The following is an 18,622-nucleotide window of genomic DNA, read 5'->3' on the forward strand; positions in this document are numbered from 1 at the left end:
GATTTAATTTATTCAAATCATTTGAATAGTTTACATACATATGCATGCTTTTATTAAATTTTATTGTGTGGGATTTTAGTTCAAGTGTGGAACGAAATTCCGTTTTTGTTAATATTTGGTTTTTTAATCGTTTCCACAGTCCAAAAAATGCACATTTGCATTCGATATTGTTCAACTTTATTGGGCAAAACTGAAGACCCGTTTGACATAAATTTTTTGGGTTTTTAATTTTAGCAGCGAACAGGTTATGTATACGCAACGTATTCCATTAAGTTTTTGATATTTTTTGGAATGTATTCAGTATATGTATATGGATTTATAATACAATCCAATTCATTACATTTCTTATATTCACTTTTATTTCGTCTTTCACAAGAGTCTCTTTGGCATTTAGCATCAAAACAACAGCATTTTTTGTATGCATATAGTGGTAAAAACTAACGGCTCGTCTACTTATTGGCAACACCACGACGTGAGAAATAGGATATGAAATCACACACACATATACATACATTTATTTTAATTTTGCGAAGCGAACACAACCATTCCATGTAGACGAAAGCCACAGAACTGACTTGGCCAATACGCAAAGTTAACAAGTTGCTGTTGCTGTTGGTGTTACTGTCCCAAACTTGTACCCATACCCATACACTGCTAGAAAAAACAACTAGTCAAAATAAATAAAATTCTAATTGATTTTTAATTTTAGCTTTAAATGGAAAGCGTATTTAAATTCTGTTATATTTTGTTTAACTAAAAAGATACTAAAATTTTAAAGTTTTATACTTTTATATTCAAATTTTTTTTTTGTCAATGCAGCTTTAATTTTAATTTTTAATTTAAAGATATGTTTATAATTAAATTTAATTTAAGTTAACTGCTCTTTGTTGACACCAAATAAATAAATTAATAAATAGTAAAACCGCAGAGTTTGTGTAGTTAATTCTATTACTTCGTAAAAATATTTAAATTCAATATTTTGCATATTTATTTTAAGTTTTTCGCACTTTAAACTTGCAGCCTATTGGTACATTATTGATAGACAATAAATAGACAAAATTATTTATTACAGTCATGACATGCTCTGTCATGCTAAAATACAACAGTTATGTATAAAAAAAATAAATAAAATATAACCCGTTGATATTGTATCATACATGTAGTTTAAAATCAGTAAAGTCCGAAAAGGCTTTAAAATACATTTTCGTAGCCCATGTGATAGGAAAAAGTATTTTGTAGCCAACTTTGGACACCACTGTTTAAATTCATAAAAATTCATAAAACAAATATAAAAAATTAACAAATAATTTAAAACAATATTATAAAAGTAGAAGTAAAAATAGATCAAATACAAAATAACAATTAAAAAAAAAAATAAAAACTACATATTTTTGCACTTTAAAAAATTAGTTATAAAAAAGTCATGCAATAGTTAAATCAAAGTGTTAATATTAAAATTAAAATTAAAGTGTACTCGTTTGTACCCAAATGCTAACCATGGTGTACCATGTACCATGGGACGACGGGACAAGATGTTATTGTTATTGTTATGAGAGCATGCGCAAAAGCTGTTTGGCTGGTTCAGGTGGGCCAGTTATGTGGTAAGTATGTATATACATTTATACATTTACTAGATAACAGCCGGTTCGACAGCGTTTTCATGTTGTTGTTGTGGGACAGTAGCAACCATAGTTGCATAGACAGATCTGCAAAGTTCAGCATACATTGGTCCAACTCGGAACTTACCGCGGCTTTGTCGTTGCTGTACGGATATATCGCGATTCGCGATTACATTTCGCTTTTGTATTCTTCTCAGCTCTCCCATATAGATACATACATATATGTATCTGTATGCAGATGGCTAGCAAATTAGTCATTTATCGAGCAAAACCTTGTAAACTATTATATAAACTACCTGATCACATTTTCTGACCTCATTTATACGCTATTTAATCAACTACATATTATGTTCTTTAATAAACCGAATGAAAGATATATTTTTGCTTAAAAAAACATAAAGTTCTCTCGCTGAACATAAATAATTATATGTTTTCAAAAATGTAGTTAATTGAAAGTACACTCAGAAAAAAAATCAAGATTTTCGCACTTAAACAGGCCATTTTCAAGTATAAACGATCTGAAAAGCTGTCTAAGTTCGGATTTTCTAAAGTTAAGAACAAAAATCTTATTTCAAGTTCGGTTTTCACAAGTATGGAATTCTTAAAATGAGATTTTTCGGGGATACTTTAAGTACGTTTTAGGTTTAATACAAGTCTGTCAAGATTGAAAACATACTACTTTAAGAACACAAAAATCTTGAACTAAACCCAAAATGTACTTATATTTAGTACAAAACATTGTCATAATTAATTAATTTTAATCTTAAAACATACACTAGTATGTGAACTAAAATTTAGCAAAATACCAAAATTAAATACCATTTAATAATAGAGTATTTTCTTGGTTAGCGACCTTTCGGAATAGGTGCTGATTTTACCAGCGATCCAAGCTCAACGTCATATTTGCGTCGGTAGAACCAGTTGAGAATTCTAAGGCTCGACAATGAAAAAGAAATATCCCAAAATGTACTTACTTTCAATCTTGGAACAAACAATTTTAAGTACAAAAAAAACGTAAGCTAGTTTAGTATAAATAACTCAGTTGTTTCTGGGGGTATCTTAACGAGACTCACTGATTATATATTTGCCATGGTCATAAATATTTTGACTAATTTTGGTTAAAATCGGACAACTATTTCGGATAGCTGCCATTGGAATGTGAAGTCTGAATTCTAAATTTAAGATAGATTCATATTTAATTCAAGATTATTATCACACAGCCATGTTAAAATTTTTAGAACGAAACGGTGTAAATTCAAGTACGGTCGCACCTAATTTTAGGATGGCTTATATACTTTTTAGCTTTGAAATTTAAACAACTTTGCACTCTCATTCTCTGTCAAATCTCAACCAATTTTAATAAACTATGTCTAATTAAACAGTATTTGACTTCCTAATTAATGCAGCATTTAAATTATTTGAATTAAGAGATATTTAAGAGATATTTAACATATTTTCTTAAAATATCCCATTTTCTCAATTTTTTACTCAGTACATTTTTGAACAACTTGGAACTCTCATAACTCTGTTAACCATTTTTAATAAACTATGTCTTCTTTAAATGTATTTGACTTATTAATTAATGCAGCATTTTAATTATTTTTAATTTAGGGATATTTAAAATTAAAAAAAATTAAATATTTAAATTTATTATTTTTAAACAACTTTGAACTCTTATAGCTCTGTCAAATCTCAACCATTTTTAATAAGTAATGTCTTATTATTAAAACTTTATCAGTTAATATGTACAGTGTATAATAAAGTCTTCCTTGTTATACATAGTAATAATACTAGTGAAATGACTTTAAACTAACATTTTATATTTTCCTCAGCTCTTTGTACTTCTTTCAATTATAATAAAAGATTTAAACGGATGTAGATCAAAAATAAATTAGACAAAGTGTATATTCATAACGACTTTATTCAATACTTATTCAGTTGCCGATTGTTCAGCTGGAGTATATTTACATTATAAAATAAATATTAATTACATTGTTAATAATTTATCTTGAAGAGGTAGTTGTCGTTAAATGTATTCAACACATTTATCTGCACATACAGGAGAATTCCATTCCATATACATGAATATATAAGTGTAATAAAAATGTTTCACAATTTGTCTATGTACTACTTCTCTTCAGAAATGCAAACTTATTTACAATACAATTCAATTACGAACTTTTATACTTAAGTACTATATATATAATAAGCTCACAAGAACTTTAAGCACATATATCTGTAAACATGTAAGTAGTAACGACCTAAAATATAGTATATTAGATTTACAATATATTTATATTCAAACTATAACTAAATCTGTAGCTTAAATCCATATATATCCATATGTGTCCTATTCCGATTTCCTCTCTTCATATATTTTTGGACTTTAGCTGTTCTACGTCAGAGGCTTGAGTTGATAAACGGATCTAAATTTGATTCTGAGGCTGATTATTGGGCAAGTTGTTGTCAAAGAAACCGGGAAATACGCCGGGCTGTGTATCCAAGTTCTGTTCGGCACTTAAATTCACATATGTCGGCTGGATCTCAGCAGTTGGTTCAGTTGAATCATGCAGCTCGTATGCTTCCGATATCGGTGGCCAGTTATTGAATGAATTGATATTATTTTGCAGTCGCATATACTTCCGTGTGGATGTGCTCAGATTTTGCTCACGTTTCACCTGAATGCGTTTAAATATAAGATCCTCGACTACAAAAGCTTCGAGCAGACAATGTGCGATAAATGCAGCGACTCCATAAAGTAGCATTATAATACGAAATGACATATCATTAGGTACAACCAGCTGCAAAAAGTGTTGTATCCATTCGCTGGGATAAATCACCAGATAGACGACAATGCAAGTATTTATGACCATTGTCAGGCAGAGTGGCCAATTGGACCAGATGGCTTTGCGGTAAGGTGCACCCTTTGAGAAGACAAACGCCAGTATAATATACTGGAAACTAGATATGGCAAACATAGTATAGTTTTCAAAGCATCCCAAATGATCCTCGTCCGATTGCTTGAATGGCACAAACCACTCCTGTTGATGTAGCTGCAACCAACCTATAAAAATTTGAATTAAAAATTAAAATCAAGTTTGAACTATACATTAGAGTAGGTCAATTTGTATGAAGTAAAAAAAAAGCACCAAGCGGCTATTAAAATCGTAATCTACGAATAATTCTTAGAATTGGCTAAGAAACCATGGGTCCAAAATCAATATCGAGCTTCCACTTTTTAAGAAGAAGTTATACATACGTGTTATTTATATGGGTAAAAAATTAGTTCGACGGCAATTGGAGTAAAAACTTGTTATTAATATTATTTAAGAAATGCAAGAGCCTAAAAGCACGCAGTAGTTTTTATGTTGCTGGAACAAACAGACAGTTCCGTATAACTTATCCTTAAAAAGTGGAAGCTGAATATTGATTTTCGACCCATGGTTTCTTGGGCAATTCTTCTTAGAATTCATCGCAGATTACGATTTTAATAACCGCTTTGTCGCGAAAAAATGTGTTTGCTTTTCGAATATTTACCTGCCACCTGAAAGACGATTACCACAGCCAAATGGAGCAAAAGAGAGGACAAAGGTGTTGGTGATATCAGCGAGCTGAGCGGTACCTGCTTTACCAGCTGGCCATCATAAGCCTCCGTTTTGCCAAAGAAGAAGGCAAATATGGATATAAGGCCTAGATCAATGTACAGATACTGTTTATCCGTTAGATTTGAGTCGATGGAGTACAAGATCATAACAGATATAAACTGAACCAGCGAATACGCAGCCATATATTTGAATATGCCAAAAGAGGTGACCAAAGCAGCACGACCCTCCTTAATCACATTGGGTACGGCTGCAATGGTTGCCCGGCGGGATGTGAACGGCGAAGCTATCGAGGATTCCGTTTCGCTTAGCGAGATCCCAGTATGGGCTGCTTTCAGGGCACCACAATCGTTGGCACCATCACCGCACATGGCCACATAATAGTCCAGATTCTGTAGCTCCATTATAAGGGATTGCTTTTGTTCGGGCGACATGCGAGCATAGATGGCGCCACGTGTCAATATGATCTCCATTTGATGCGGAAATTGATCTTGTACGATCTGCCAGGTCTTGCCATCCATGGCAAATGTATAATGACGCCGCCAGTTATCAGTTACTGCAACTGGAGTCTCCCCCAACTCCACATCCACATCAATATTTTCGCTCTCATTGTGTGTCCAGGTGTCGATAGTCTTGACGCTGGTGAGACTGTGGCTATTGGGCAGCTGGACGCTTGTGGCACAACTGGATCCTCCGTTCACCAGTGAATTGGTTGATTGCGACAGTTCCATACCCATATTCTGGGCAATTGCAGTTCCTACTCCATTTCCTCCAGAACATATTCCATTTCCATTTACTTGCGTCATTTTGCTACCCAACTCGAGTGTATATTGCAGCTGATATTGATCGAGTTGTTCGTCAACGTGATCGAGCTTTTCAAATAATTTGTCTTTGGCAATTGGCACCGCATGTACAGTGATCACTGCCTGTGTTGAACTCACAATGCCACAATCTCGAGCCACACTCATTGCCGTCAATATATTATCGCCGGTGATCATGATTGTGCGTATATTTGCCAGATTAAGTGAATTAATTACGGCTGTCGTGTCCGGTTTCAAACGATTCTCGAGAATGACAAAACCCAGAAATTCCAGATTGTGTTCAACCTCTTCACGAGAAAGTCGCTGCACTTTGGTATAGTTCAACTTTTGATTAAGTGCTTTGAAACCCACAGCGATAATGCGAAATCCTCTCTTGGCAAATGTAGACAGCTGTTGGGTGTAATCGTCGGGAATACTCTCCGGCTGACACAGCTGCTGCAGCATCTCTGGAGATCCCTTGCAGTACACATTGAAGCCCTGAGCACTCAGACAACGTGTTATCACCGACATACGCTGCAAATTGGATGTGAATGGAAACTCTCTGACAATCCCATGATCGAAATTCGTCTCGCTATATGACAGTCCAACATTCGCCAGTAGATCATCCACCGACGACTGTCGCAGGACGGGAGCGAGAACGGAAACTTTTTCAGCATCAGTTTCAACTGTAGAACGCTTCGGTTGGCGCAGTATTGTTGGATAAATCAGTCCGAATTTCTCATTCTCTGGTATGTTATTGACATCCTCTAGGGTCCAACCGGTTGATTCGAACATCTTGAGATCCAGAGGATCGCCAATCATGCTACCATTCATCACAGTAATCGAGTGGCAGGTGACCATTCCAAACAAAAAGTGATCGTACGGCAATCGACTTATATCCTTTAAAGGTATTTGAAACTGATTTGTCGATGACTTTGGGACAACACCCCACATATCCATACCATCCTCCGTTAGGGTTCCAGTCTAAAAATACAGAAATAAAATTTAAATTGCTTGTAATTTGACAAAGTTAAAAGAGTTCAAAGTTGTTTTAAAATTTAGAATTGCAAAAATTGAAAAGCTGTCCCTAATTAAAAATAGTTTATACGCAGTATCAATTTACAAGTCAATAATGTTTTAAATTACATTGCTTATTAAAATTGGTTGAGATTTGACAAAGTTATGACAGTTTAAAGTTTTGTAAAAATTTACAAAAATAAAATGGCTAGTTTTAGAAAAATTTAAATACTCCTTAGTTAAAAATAATTTAGATGGAGCATCAATTTAGAAGTCAAATGATATTTAAAATACATTATTTATTAAAATTGTTTTAGATTTGACAAAGTTATGAGATTTCAAAGTTGTGTACAAATTTACAAGGGAAAATGTTCATAACATGGGTAATTTTAAGAAATAATTAAATATCCTAAATTAAAAAAAAATCAAATTTTTATGTACAAAGAAGCTGACCCTTTTTGCGCACGGTGCATAATGCCAATTATCTTTTTTTATTATTAATTTATATTTTTATTCAACATTTTTATATTAAACTGAATTTTGTTCGTCACAAAATTGGATATCAGAAATTTTGGGGCTAGAAATTGCTTTCGTCTCTAGACTTTTACCTAGTGTAGAGGTTTTTTTGTGGGATAATTTAAATGCAGCTTTAATTAAGAAGTCAAATAATGTTTAAAATACATTTTTTATTTAAATTGGTCAAGATTTAACAAAGTTATTAGAGTTCTAAGTTGTTTAAAAATTTACATGGGAAAAATTTTAAAAATGGGTAATTGTAGGAAAAATTTAAATACTCCTTAATTAAAAATAATTTAGAAGGGGCACCAATTTGGAAATTAAATGATGTTTAAAAATACATTGCATTTCATTAGAAAAAAATTGAAGTACGTCTTAATTAAAATTATTTTAAATTAATAAATCAATTTATGACTCAAATAAGGATGAAAAAAAAAAAAACTTAAAGCAAGTCTTTGAAAACACAAATATGTTGAATATAAATGTTAACTAACCTTATCGAAGCAGCAACAATCAATACTGCCAGCGACGTTGATAGATCGAGGAGAGATGCAGAATATATCGTTGATTTTTAAACGTTTCTGGGCATAAAAGCGACCGACAGTCATTGCAGCTGGCAAAGCTGGTGGAACGACAATTGTTATTAGATCCAACGATTCGACCACTATTTTAACTGCCTCGGTTCCCCGTAATATCTGATAGAAACATTGTGTTATTAGATACGATAGTTTGAATATCATAGTTTGCACTTACTTTTGTAACAAGCGTATATATAAAACCAAGACAGGCGATCACCGCTAAACACTGAATGAATTTGTATGAATCTTGCTCGAACTTGTAATCAACGGGTGGTGGATACAAAATAGACCGTATTAAGCCGCCTTTGGCAGTTATATTCCCAGTATTTATGACAAAGGCCAGCACCTTTTTCGAGCCAATGTATCGGGTCTGGATGACTTTTGTGCCACAGAAGAGAGTGTGTCTGGCATGCTCCTTTTTGTCAAATATCACATCGCGTTTCATAGGCAGCGGCGTCTTGGTAACCGGTACACTTTCACCGGTGAGCATGGACTCATCTAGGATGCAGTTACCCGAAAGTAAAACCGCATCACATTGCAATGTGCATCCGGACGAGGGAATCTCAATTATGTCACCGGGTACCAGAGTCGTCGTTGGCAACTCTGTTGAGACTCCCTTGGCATTCACGACCCAAGCGTTACCAGTATTTAAAACTGTCTGATGCAGCACGTCTTGATTCTAAAGTATATATATATTAAAATTAAAAATATTATTCTTATTTTGATTACACAGCCACACAAAGAAAAAGTGATGTTCTGATCTGGGGCTCTCACTATGCTTATTTTTTCGCTCAATCCACCATTTTGAATTTTTGCAAATTGACTTCATATTCGTGATCAGCGACCCTATAAGCCCCCGCTTCAAGCGAGTCCGATGAATTTTTCAAAAAAGTGTCCTCCGTATTGGATTTTTTTGGTTATTTCGAAAACCTGACGTGGTGGAATAAAATTGACGTCGGATTCGGAATCAGCGGCCCAAAATCCATATAGTAAGCATAGTGAGACCTCCAGATCAGAACATCACTTTTATTTTGTGTGGCTGTGTTATCAATAAACTCACCTTCTTCGTTTGTATGATTGACATGGTTATACCAAATATAGACATGAGCAAGATGACGCAAGCATAGTAGTAATAATCATAAGTAAACCATAGAACGACTGAAAATATTTGGAACACATAGAAGGGATTTAGGACCTCAAGGAACAGCAGCGTCTTAATATCTCGGAGCGGTACGGTTATCTCATTAACACCAAACACAATGCTCCGCGAAAGCTGCTCCTGCAGAGTCAATCCCCGTTGCTGGTGGAAATAGGAGCAGGGCACGTTTACGTCCAATCCGTTGATTTTATTAAAGTTGTGGATTCCGTTGTCCCAGGCATAGACCAGTTGCTTACAGCGAAATGTCCTCAAGGATTGACAATCTGTGGGAACAAACAAATACATTTCATTACACAATTTGAACCAATTTCATTATTAAATTAGTAAACATATTAATAATAGTGAACATTTAAATGCCATACAAGCTGTAGGTAGTAGAAAATATGGTACCTCATACAAACTTAAAATTTTTACAAAAAAATCAGAAAATTTACAAAATAAGAGAAAAAAAAACAAAGTATACAATTTTAAAAATTTTAAATAAGGTAACAAAAAAATAAGTATTTTCAACAAAAAAAAATTTATTGAGTTCAAAAATAAGGAAAAAAGAATATGGAAGTCAAAAATAAGGAAATTCAACTAAGAAAAGTTGCTTTGATTCGTCTGTCTGTGGTTGAATTCTCTTTCGAATAGTTATATATATTATTCATTATTCGAATAGCTCTATATCATAACGATTCAATGTTTTGTTGTATAAAATAATTCCACAAAAAAAACCTCTACACGAGGTATAAGTCTAGTGACGAAAGCAATTTCTAGCCCCAAAATTTCTGATATCCAATTTTTTGACGAACAAAATTCAGTTGAATATAAAAATTTTAAATAAAAATATAAATTAATGAAAAAAAAAAACGAAAATTGGCATTGTGCACTGTGAGCAAAAAGGGTGAGCTTCCTTGTGTACATACAACTTACTTTTTGCGTAGTGCCAAATGCGAATTAGTTTTTTTTTTTTTATTAATTTATATTTTTATTTAAAATTTTTATACTAAACTGAATTTTGTTCGTCACAAAATTGGATATCAGAAATATAGTGGTTCGATTAGAACCAACTTTGGTCAGGATATATAAGTCTAACTTAAATGCATGCTCTAATAGTTTGGTTACGATATCTCGTGAAACAAAAAAATTTTTCATACTAAGAATTAACATTGGACCGATCGGTCCTATGACAGCTATATGATATAGTGGTCCGATAAGAACCAACTTCGGTCAGAATTTTTAAAACTAACTTAAATGCATATGCTATCAATCTGGTTAAAATATCTCATTAAACAAAAAAGTTTTTCATACTAAAACCTAATTTTGACCCAATCGTATAGTGTTCCGATTTGAACCAACTTTGGTCAAGATACATAAAACCAAGTTAAATGCATATTGTATCAGTATGGTTGAGATATCTCATAAAACCAAAAAGTTTTTCGTACTAAAACGTGATTTTAGAAAAATGTATATAGATACAAAAATGTATATATTCACTTAACACGTAATATCTTCCAAAACCCTCAACCAAAATTTATGTTTCATATACCAAAAAACCCAAAATTTTACGTTCTACACCATACTCAAATTTAATAAAATTCGTTAGAGCCGTTTTGTCATAATTCGCCAAAATGTAAGCTAAATAACTTTATTTCACCTGTAAAATGTTACCTGCGTACTTAAGACAAAAAAAAAAAAGTTTAAAGGTACGCCTAAAAGCCCTCAAACACACCTTTCCATTAATATATAGGACATATCTGTAGCTCTTTGGCTTGGAAACTGTTGGGGTTTCAATTTTAGCGAGACTTAGCGTTTTCCCGCTAAACTAGCGGTTTTTCTAAAAAGTAGTAGAACAAACATTTATATATTTTTGAAAAGGAATAAATCCCCATCATTACATCTAAGCTTCTTTAGCGCTTTGATGCAAACGGACAAACAGACAAACAAACTGACTTTTCATTTCATTTTGAGAAGTCCACTAAAATTTTCAAATTTATTTTTCTTTTGAACCAGTTATCGGATTTGGGTGATAGAGGTATTAATCGACCCGTATTTTTAATTAGAATTTTTAAAATTTGACCAAAAGGCCCCAACAGCCCTATTAGCTGAAATCATTTAAATTTTTTCCCTCCCACTTACACCCCCGTATTTCATGACTCAGGTGAGGAAGAAAAAGTTTTAGTATGCCATTTTGTAAGTTAGGACTAAACCTTTTGATCGGTATATAACTCGATCTGATCGGACAGTCGTAGCAAATTTTCCAAATTAGCTGTATATATTGCTAGTCGCCTTTCCCACCCTTCGTGCTGCTTTCGTCACTAGCGCGAACTGCCGTCCGCAGTGATAAGTTAATTTTTGTCTTGCTAATTATTAACTTCTAAAATATTTCTAACCTTGGATTCCTATTTTTCCTTATTTTTAATTTTTAATATTTCCTACAAAATTCATAATTTTGATTTCCTAATTTTTTGCTTCCTTATTTTTAATTCCTAATAATTTCTATAATTTTCCTAATTTGGAATTCTTAATTTTTAATACATAATAATTCCTAATTCTTGGCTCCTAATTTTGTTTTTAATTTTTTCTTTCGAATTATCCTATTCTGAGTATTATTTTTGACATTAATATTGGAAATGCGTCATAAAAAAACAGATATAATATTCAACGTACTTTTAAAATGCGCAGAAGAAAAATGAACAGACAGTTGAATCTTATTATCATCGATGGTCTCCGTCTCTTTTGGAATTTTCTCCTGCAACAGTTTTCTGAAACATAATATTTTCTGTTATTTGCTGCTTTCAAAGAAATGAATTTAAATTGGGTCTTACTTTAACTGGTCTTTTGTAATTAAATGAACGGGCTTGACGTGATACACTTTGTGCTTGCCCTGGTAATCCTCTTCGACCAGAACCTGTTGGGCCTCCTGTAAAGAACATGGTTGACAGGTGGCCAGCAGATACCAATGACGCCACCAATGCAACACCAGACGCAATAATCCTCCAGTCAGGCAAATGCAAATCCAGCACAATAGAAAACGTACATTCGACCGACGATATCCGCTTATTTTCATCTGATCCTGTTGATCCTGGTTGAGGAATCCCACGCATGGTTGAGAATCTGAAATGTGGCCAACTGAGTTATCAACTAAAACATCTGTTAATTTCATACATATATACGAGAGTACATACGCCATTCACCAGTTTTATTTTGTTTTTATTTTTATGTGTATTTATTTATTTATTATTTCATACCTCGCAATACATCGCAGTTCATCACGAATGTTTAGCTTACAAATTGACCGCTTTGTATCGGGGTTGTCTGCAATATTCCACAACATTTGATTTAAAGCTCAAGATTTCGATGACTTGATTCATTTCTAGACTAGATTACGTGTACATATCCATTAAAATACTACAAAGAACCCCAAATATTTGAAGGTAATTCAATCTGTCTTTCTTTACATACGATAACCTTATATTCTCTGGTATATTAGTATTGTAATGAGTTAACTTTCCTAACTAAAATGAAAACAAATGATTCACATACTCTACCCAAATAAAATATATACTTGGGTATATAATTCGCAATTTGTTATAGTCCACATAACATACTTATATAAATTAGTTAACACTCCTTCACGGATTGGTCTAATGGCAATTCATTTCGCTCTGGGCCTTAAGAATCACAATCGGTATCAGAATCAGAACAAACAGCGTTGCGACATATGAATACATATGTACATACACATGTAGATAAAGATGGATTGATAAGAAACAACGTGCATTTCTACAGTACATACATATATATATATATATACTATCGTCAGCCACATAATTCTGTCTTGTCTTGGCGTTAAATATTAAGTACTATTATTCCGCTTTACAGCTATTTAATTATACTTAAATTATATCTCAGACACACGCCCAGCTGGAAGTCTGATTACGATAACTTATAAGCCTTTAATTGTATGTATGTATGTATGGGTGTGTACATAAGTGTTGTATTTTTATTTAAGAGTCTCCATAAAATATATATCCCATACTAAATACAATACTGCCTATTTAATAGCTTTCAAATAAAAACTTGATGAAACTGTTTAAACATTCAGCTAGCGATTTAAACTCATGAATAGACAATCCACATTTAATTTAATTTAATTGAGTATCTTTATTAATAACCAACCCAACTAATTTTCTTAGATCTACAACAAATAGACATATTTAAAGAGTAACTTTTAGTCAATCAAAGCGTCAAATTAAAAAGCACTTGAATTTATTCGTATTCAGACATTGAACTCATTCAAATACACTCAATTCTATGCATTCTCATTCTTATTTAAGTTGCCACGCGAATGCGAAGCAATTAGTGAACAATCATCTTCAATATTAACATACCATGCACAGTGGGTCAATAAATTATATTGACACAATTCAATTATTTAATTTTTCTTTACTTTCTTTCTTACAACAAGTTTAAAAAAGAAGCATGTTGAATATTTTAAAATAAATTTATATCAGTATATTTTGTTATTATTTGGGCCAAAACAATTATTTATCCAACTGTATATTTATATAAATATATGCATGTAAATTCATATATAAGAGCACACATTGATATTGAAGAACCAATACTAACAGTATTCACAGTAACACTTTTAACGAAGCATACTTTGAATAGGAATGGCAACTCTGGTATTACGTCGACACCCGCACTCAACTACATACATACATATGTACAATGTACACACATAAATATGATTGCCCTTGTCCTCAATGGGCGCTCATTCTTGACATTTGCTTTTGATTTGATAGAAATATCAATTTTTTTTGTGTATATTCCCATAAGTAAGTACTTGAGTATGTAGACAGAAACCTGTTGTTACAAAGGAATTGGCAACAAATTGATTGTTTTAAGAACAGACAAACAATGTTGAATTTTGAAGATTATACTGATAAAGATAATGTATGTGTGTACATACATACTAATTCCTCATGATATTGCCCAATTCATGTCAATCTAATCAAAAAATTGAAATCGAAACTGATCTCGATCCCGAACCCGAAGCGCGAGTACGACAAACGACAAAAAGAACCGAAGCACACTGAAGGTTCTCACAGTATGTTCTCAAAAGACTGATCTGAACCGCACCGATACCGAGAAATGACTGGGCTACGAATACGAATAAAGACAGACACAGTACGCTCAGAAAAAAAAAAACAAAAACAACAACAAAAAAAAAACAGTTTTAAAGTTATATATTTTAAATGAACCCTGCAAACGATCAATAACAAACAAGTTTTGGTTTGCTGTATTGCATTTATTCACACCACACATTCATTCACATTCATACGAACTCAGACCCAAAACATGTTAACGGTGTTCTTCTAAATATAAATATACATTACAGTTATATATATATATATGTATGTATGTATATCGTGTTTTGTTTGCTCATTTTATCTTATATACAGCTAGTAAAGTAATTGTTTTGACCAAGAAAAAAGTCACACATATTTGTCATCAATCTAAGCAAATTAAAATAAATTATGTACATTTTTTGTCAATACAATTACTTTACTAAATGAGGAGATGGATTTCAAAATTGGGGGAAAATGGGGTGGGAAACTTGTTATTAGAAAATAAAAAAAAGAAATTAAAAATTCAAAATAATAAAAAACAAGTTTAAAAACCATTTAACAATAATTTTTTGGTACTAAAAAATATATATTTAAAAATCAAAATTAGTTTAAAAACATCCTCAACATAATTGAATTTAATGCTTAACTGTATCGAAACTAACCGATTTTAATACTGTTAAAAGGAAACAAATTGATAAAATGGGTCCAGAAATACCGATAATTAAAAATAATATGAATGTAACATTAGTTTAAAAGTCAGATACTGTTTAAAAAGACATTACTTATTAAAATTAATTGAGATTTGACAAAGTTATTAAAGTTCCTAGTTGTCAAAAAATTTACAAGGGAATAAATTGAAAAAATTTTAGGAATGTTAGAAAATGTTGTTTCGGTTAGGGTTTCTGTTACGGCTAACAATTTGAATCGGTAAATACGGGTTCGATAACGATATTAATCCTTGGTACCTACCCTTCACAAGTAACTGCGAATCCTGCAGATCGAAACTTTCATCCAGATCGACGGCACTACTAACGGCAGTTGAGATGACTCTCCGCTTCTGATCCCTTTCATTTGGATGATGCAGATGTGGATGGTGTCGATGAGGCTGCTCTGATGTGGATGTTGATTTGACTGGCGTATTGAAGCAACTTCGGGCATCCGTATTGTTATTGTCCTGACGTATAACTGGCGACGATAGGAACGATGCAGCAACATCTAATGGCTGTGTCGGCGAATGCCACCAATTCAGTTTTAATATATTATTCTTGGTGGCCATACGTGGAAAATTCAGCAATCTATCTGGTTCCGGTTCCAGTTCCGGTTGCGTTTGCACGTTGCTATCGTAGATCGGCTGCAATGGCAAGAGCTCCGCGGAGGCAACAGGATCTGCGACAGACATGATCTCCTCCAGATATGGCCAATTATCGAATTCAAATTTAAAATTTTAGAAATCAAATGCACTTTTATAGACACACTTTTGAACGGTTTGGTTTTGTTTTTTGGCTTATAGTTAAGTCTATATATATAAAACTCTTTGCCCTCGCTGACTCATTTATATATATGTTTCGATTTAGTTAAATGTTTTTTCGATTGTCTATGAGTTCTAAATGTTAAGGAGCAGCAATGTCAGCTGCACACCTCTGGCACATGCTTGGGATTAAGCTGGAGCAGGTTCAGGGACTGGTTCAGGAACAGGTAAAGGCCACATTTGTTGGCCACATTAAGATGAACCATGGATATTAACATTCTATCTTTGCACTTTGTACACTTGACTTGAATCCGCTGACAATTTCTATGTAAGCCAGCTTCTATATGGAACAGCTGACTTGATTTGGCAGTAATGTTGTTCTGGTTGTTGTTGTTGTTGTGGACTATGGGCGGAGATCAGCTACCAACCCAAATGAATAGCTTTAATCATCCGAAGCTAGCGCTTGCATTGACCACCAGTAAAAGCCAAGCACCGGGGATGGAAATGAGATTAAGATATTCCTGTTGTCCTCCTCCTCCTGCCACTCCTCGCACTTCTGCTCCTCCTCCTCCGCTGCCCACACGTTTCTCGAAATAGAATTGTTTCACGTACACTTTCTCTAACAATGCCAAATCTCCAAATCCACCGGAATGCTCCTTCAGCTCCGTTGCTCCTGCTCTTGTTGTTGTTGTTGGTCTGCAGTCAGCGTCAACGTCTGCGTCAGCGTTTCGACGTTTGCGCAATCTTCTCTTGAATGACCCGATGTGCTCCTGCTGCTCGGTTGCACTTTGAACTGAATTCATTACGTTATGACTAAAAGCAAGTGCAAGTTTCTTTGACAACAGAATGTCAAATGTATCTGTATAACAACAAATCCGAAATCCGCAATGTATATGTTATAAGCACTTTAGGGATACACTTGTATTTTATTCACACTTGATACTTGTCGGTATATTTAATATACACAACACACACACACATATGTAGATATTTTTTATGCTTTGATTGACAATATTAGTTCAACATTTATATATATTTGGATACGTTTACAATTCACTGTATTTTACACATGTGTCGTTGTCTTTCTCTCTTTTTTAACACACTCAAATTACAATTGTTTAAAATTATTGCACTCATTCCTTGAAGAGCAACATTCAATTTACTAATCATCGCGACAATTGCATGCGGCTAATTAATTGCTTATTATATGAAACATCTGAGATCTTGGCTGTTGTCCAACGATAAATCTATAAGCGTTCCAATGTCTGAAAATATGAAAACAATTCACATTTAAATATTTCTATTTGATTGTATTGCAAATACATAACAACTTCAACTATACATTTAGTGGTATTCTCTGTTACTTTTTGGTGTTCATTGTGCCATAATGTGCAGAGCTGTCACCTTTCGTTTAGATGCCAATCACTTTTGCCAACTTAGCTATTTTATATGCTAGATATATTTAAAAACTGTCATTAACCGAAAATCAATCTAATTTAAATATATTTTTAGCCATGTTTTGCTTTTAATACTCTTTTCTTAATTAAATTTAGATGTTTTCTAGCCAGAAAAAGCTATTTTATTTTCACTATTAAGCTGGTAACACTGATTTTTGTCGCGAATGGTACTAAAAAATTCAGCAATTGTACTCGACGACTTGCGAATAATCGATACCGCTGAACTGTACGGAGGTGTGATGTATGTATGTATAAATATATGTACATACGAACATATATACATATAATGTAATCTCCTTTCAAATACACAACGATATTACAGCAAGTTATTTTTGGCAAAAATATGTATAAAAATCATATACAATACGCAATGAAGTGAGGCTATTGATATCCATATATACATATATATATATATAAACATATACATATGTGTTTCATGCGTTACTTTTGTGTGACATAACAGACATCTAGATATACGTAAAGCCGAAACTGTTGTAATTATATGTGACACTTGCATATTTCACTATAAATGACAGTAATAAATTTTTAATAATTATATCACGCCGACAATAACTATATTAAGTATTGTGACAGCTGAATATTTATTTAAAAGTCAGCAGCTCTACTCATTACCACTTGCACACGCCTTTATGAGGAAACTAAACATAAATTCCCAGTTCAAATATGTGTTTTAATCAATACAAATAAAAAGAAACTCACATGTGTGTTCACTACTTAATTAACAAATGTGCGAATGTCCATGGAAAAAGATAGACTGTCACACTGATCTCAGGCTATCGATAACTGTTCGATAAATGCACTTGTATATCGAGTTGCAATGCATAAATAAAAATTACATTTTTGATCTATCGAATTAATAAACTAATAATTGTAGCTATTTATATGTATGTTTAGTTTTTATTAATTATGGATACATGTGCAAATGATAATATATTAACTTCATGTTAGTAATAAACACAAATGTTTATGAGCGTTGAATTGTTTTCTGCTTAAAACATAAGTGAAACGTGCGTCTGCATTGAACTCAAGAGAGAGAGAGAATGCGCGTTTTACTTTTGAGAGAGCACGATATTTATAGAACACACATCCATACATATGTAATCTTCGCACAAGCGCACTTGTCAGCACGGCCTCAGAGAGCTCCTCACCAACACAATCATATTGCGCTCTATTCTCTCTATGCTCAAACGCAATGTACAAAACAGCTGTTGCAACAGTGCTGTGCGTTAGTGAACGCACATTATATCAAGCAATACTCACTTTAC

The 18,622-nt window shown here is 33.1% G+C and overlaps 2 protein-coding genes across 7 annotated transcripts in view; both read right to left on the minus strand.

Moving 5' to 3' along the window:
* LOC117783818 (serine-rich adhesin for platelets-like) overlaps positions 1 to 571 on the minus strand; it is a 13,712-nt gene extending 13,141 nt beyond the window's left edge. Inside the window, exon 1 of the mRNA XM_034621402.1 lies at positions 513 to 571. The gene's annotated coding sequence lies outside the window, so the exon portion shown is untranslated. The remainder of the gene's footprint in view (positions 1 to 512) is intronic.
* Positions 572 to 3,522: 2,951 nt separating this feature from the next.
* LOC117780324 (probable cation-transporting ATPase W08D2.5) lies at positions 3,523 to 18,134 on the minus strand. Of its 6 annotated transcripts, none has more exons than XM_034617960.1 (9): positions 18,057 to 18,134; positions 15,381 to 17,144; positions 12,102 to 12,390; positions 11,944 to 12,038; positions 9,193 to 9,554; positions 8,308 to 8,811; positions 8,049 to 8,249; positions 5,157 to 7,005; positions 3,523 to 4,683 (listed from the first exon to the last, which is right to left on the minus strand). In XM_034617960.1, exons 2-9 carry the CDS (start codon positions 15,808 to 15,810, stop codon positions 4,046 to 4,048), a joined length of 4,368 nt encoding a protein of 1,455 aa, XP_034473851.1. In that variant the 5' UTR covers positions 15,811 to 17,144; positions 18,057 to 18,134; the 3' UTR covers positions 3,523 to 4,045. The 6 variants fall into 6 exon arrangements, with proteins under 6 accessions (XP_034473851.1, XP_034473086.1, XP_034475386.1 ...); XM_034617195.1 differs by having other exon boundaries at positions 17,970 to 18,067; XM_034619495.1 differs by lacking the exon at positions 18,057 to 18,134 and adding an exon at positions 12,525 to 12,591 and having other exon boundaries at positions 15,381 to 15,442.
* Positions 18,135 to 18,622: the final 488 nt, after the last annotated feature.

The sequence above is a fragment of the Drosophila innubila genome, chromosome 4, assembly GCF_004354385.1.
Source record: "Drosophila innubila isolate TH190305 chromosome 4, UK_Dinn_1.0, whole genome shotgun sequence".
In the NCBI taxonomy this organism is placed as follows: domain Eukaryota; kingdom Metazoa; phylum Arthropoda; class Insecta; order Diptera; family Drosophilidae; genus Drosophila; species Drosophila innubila.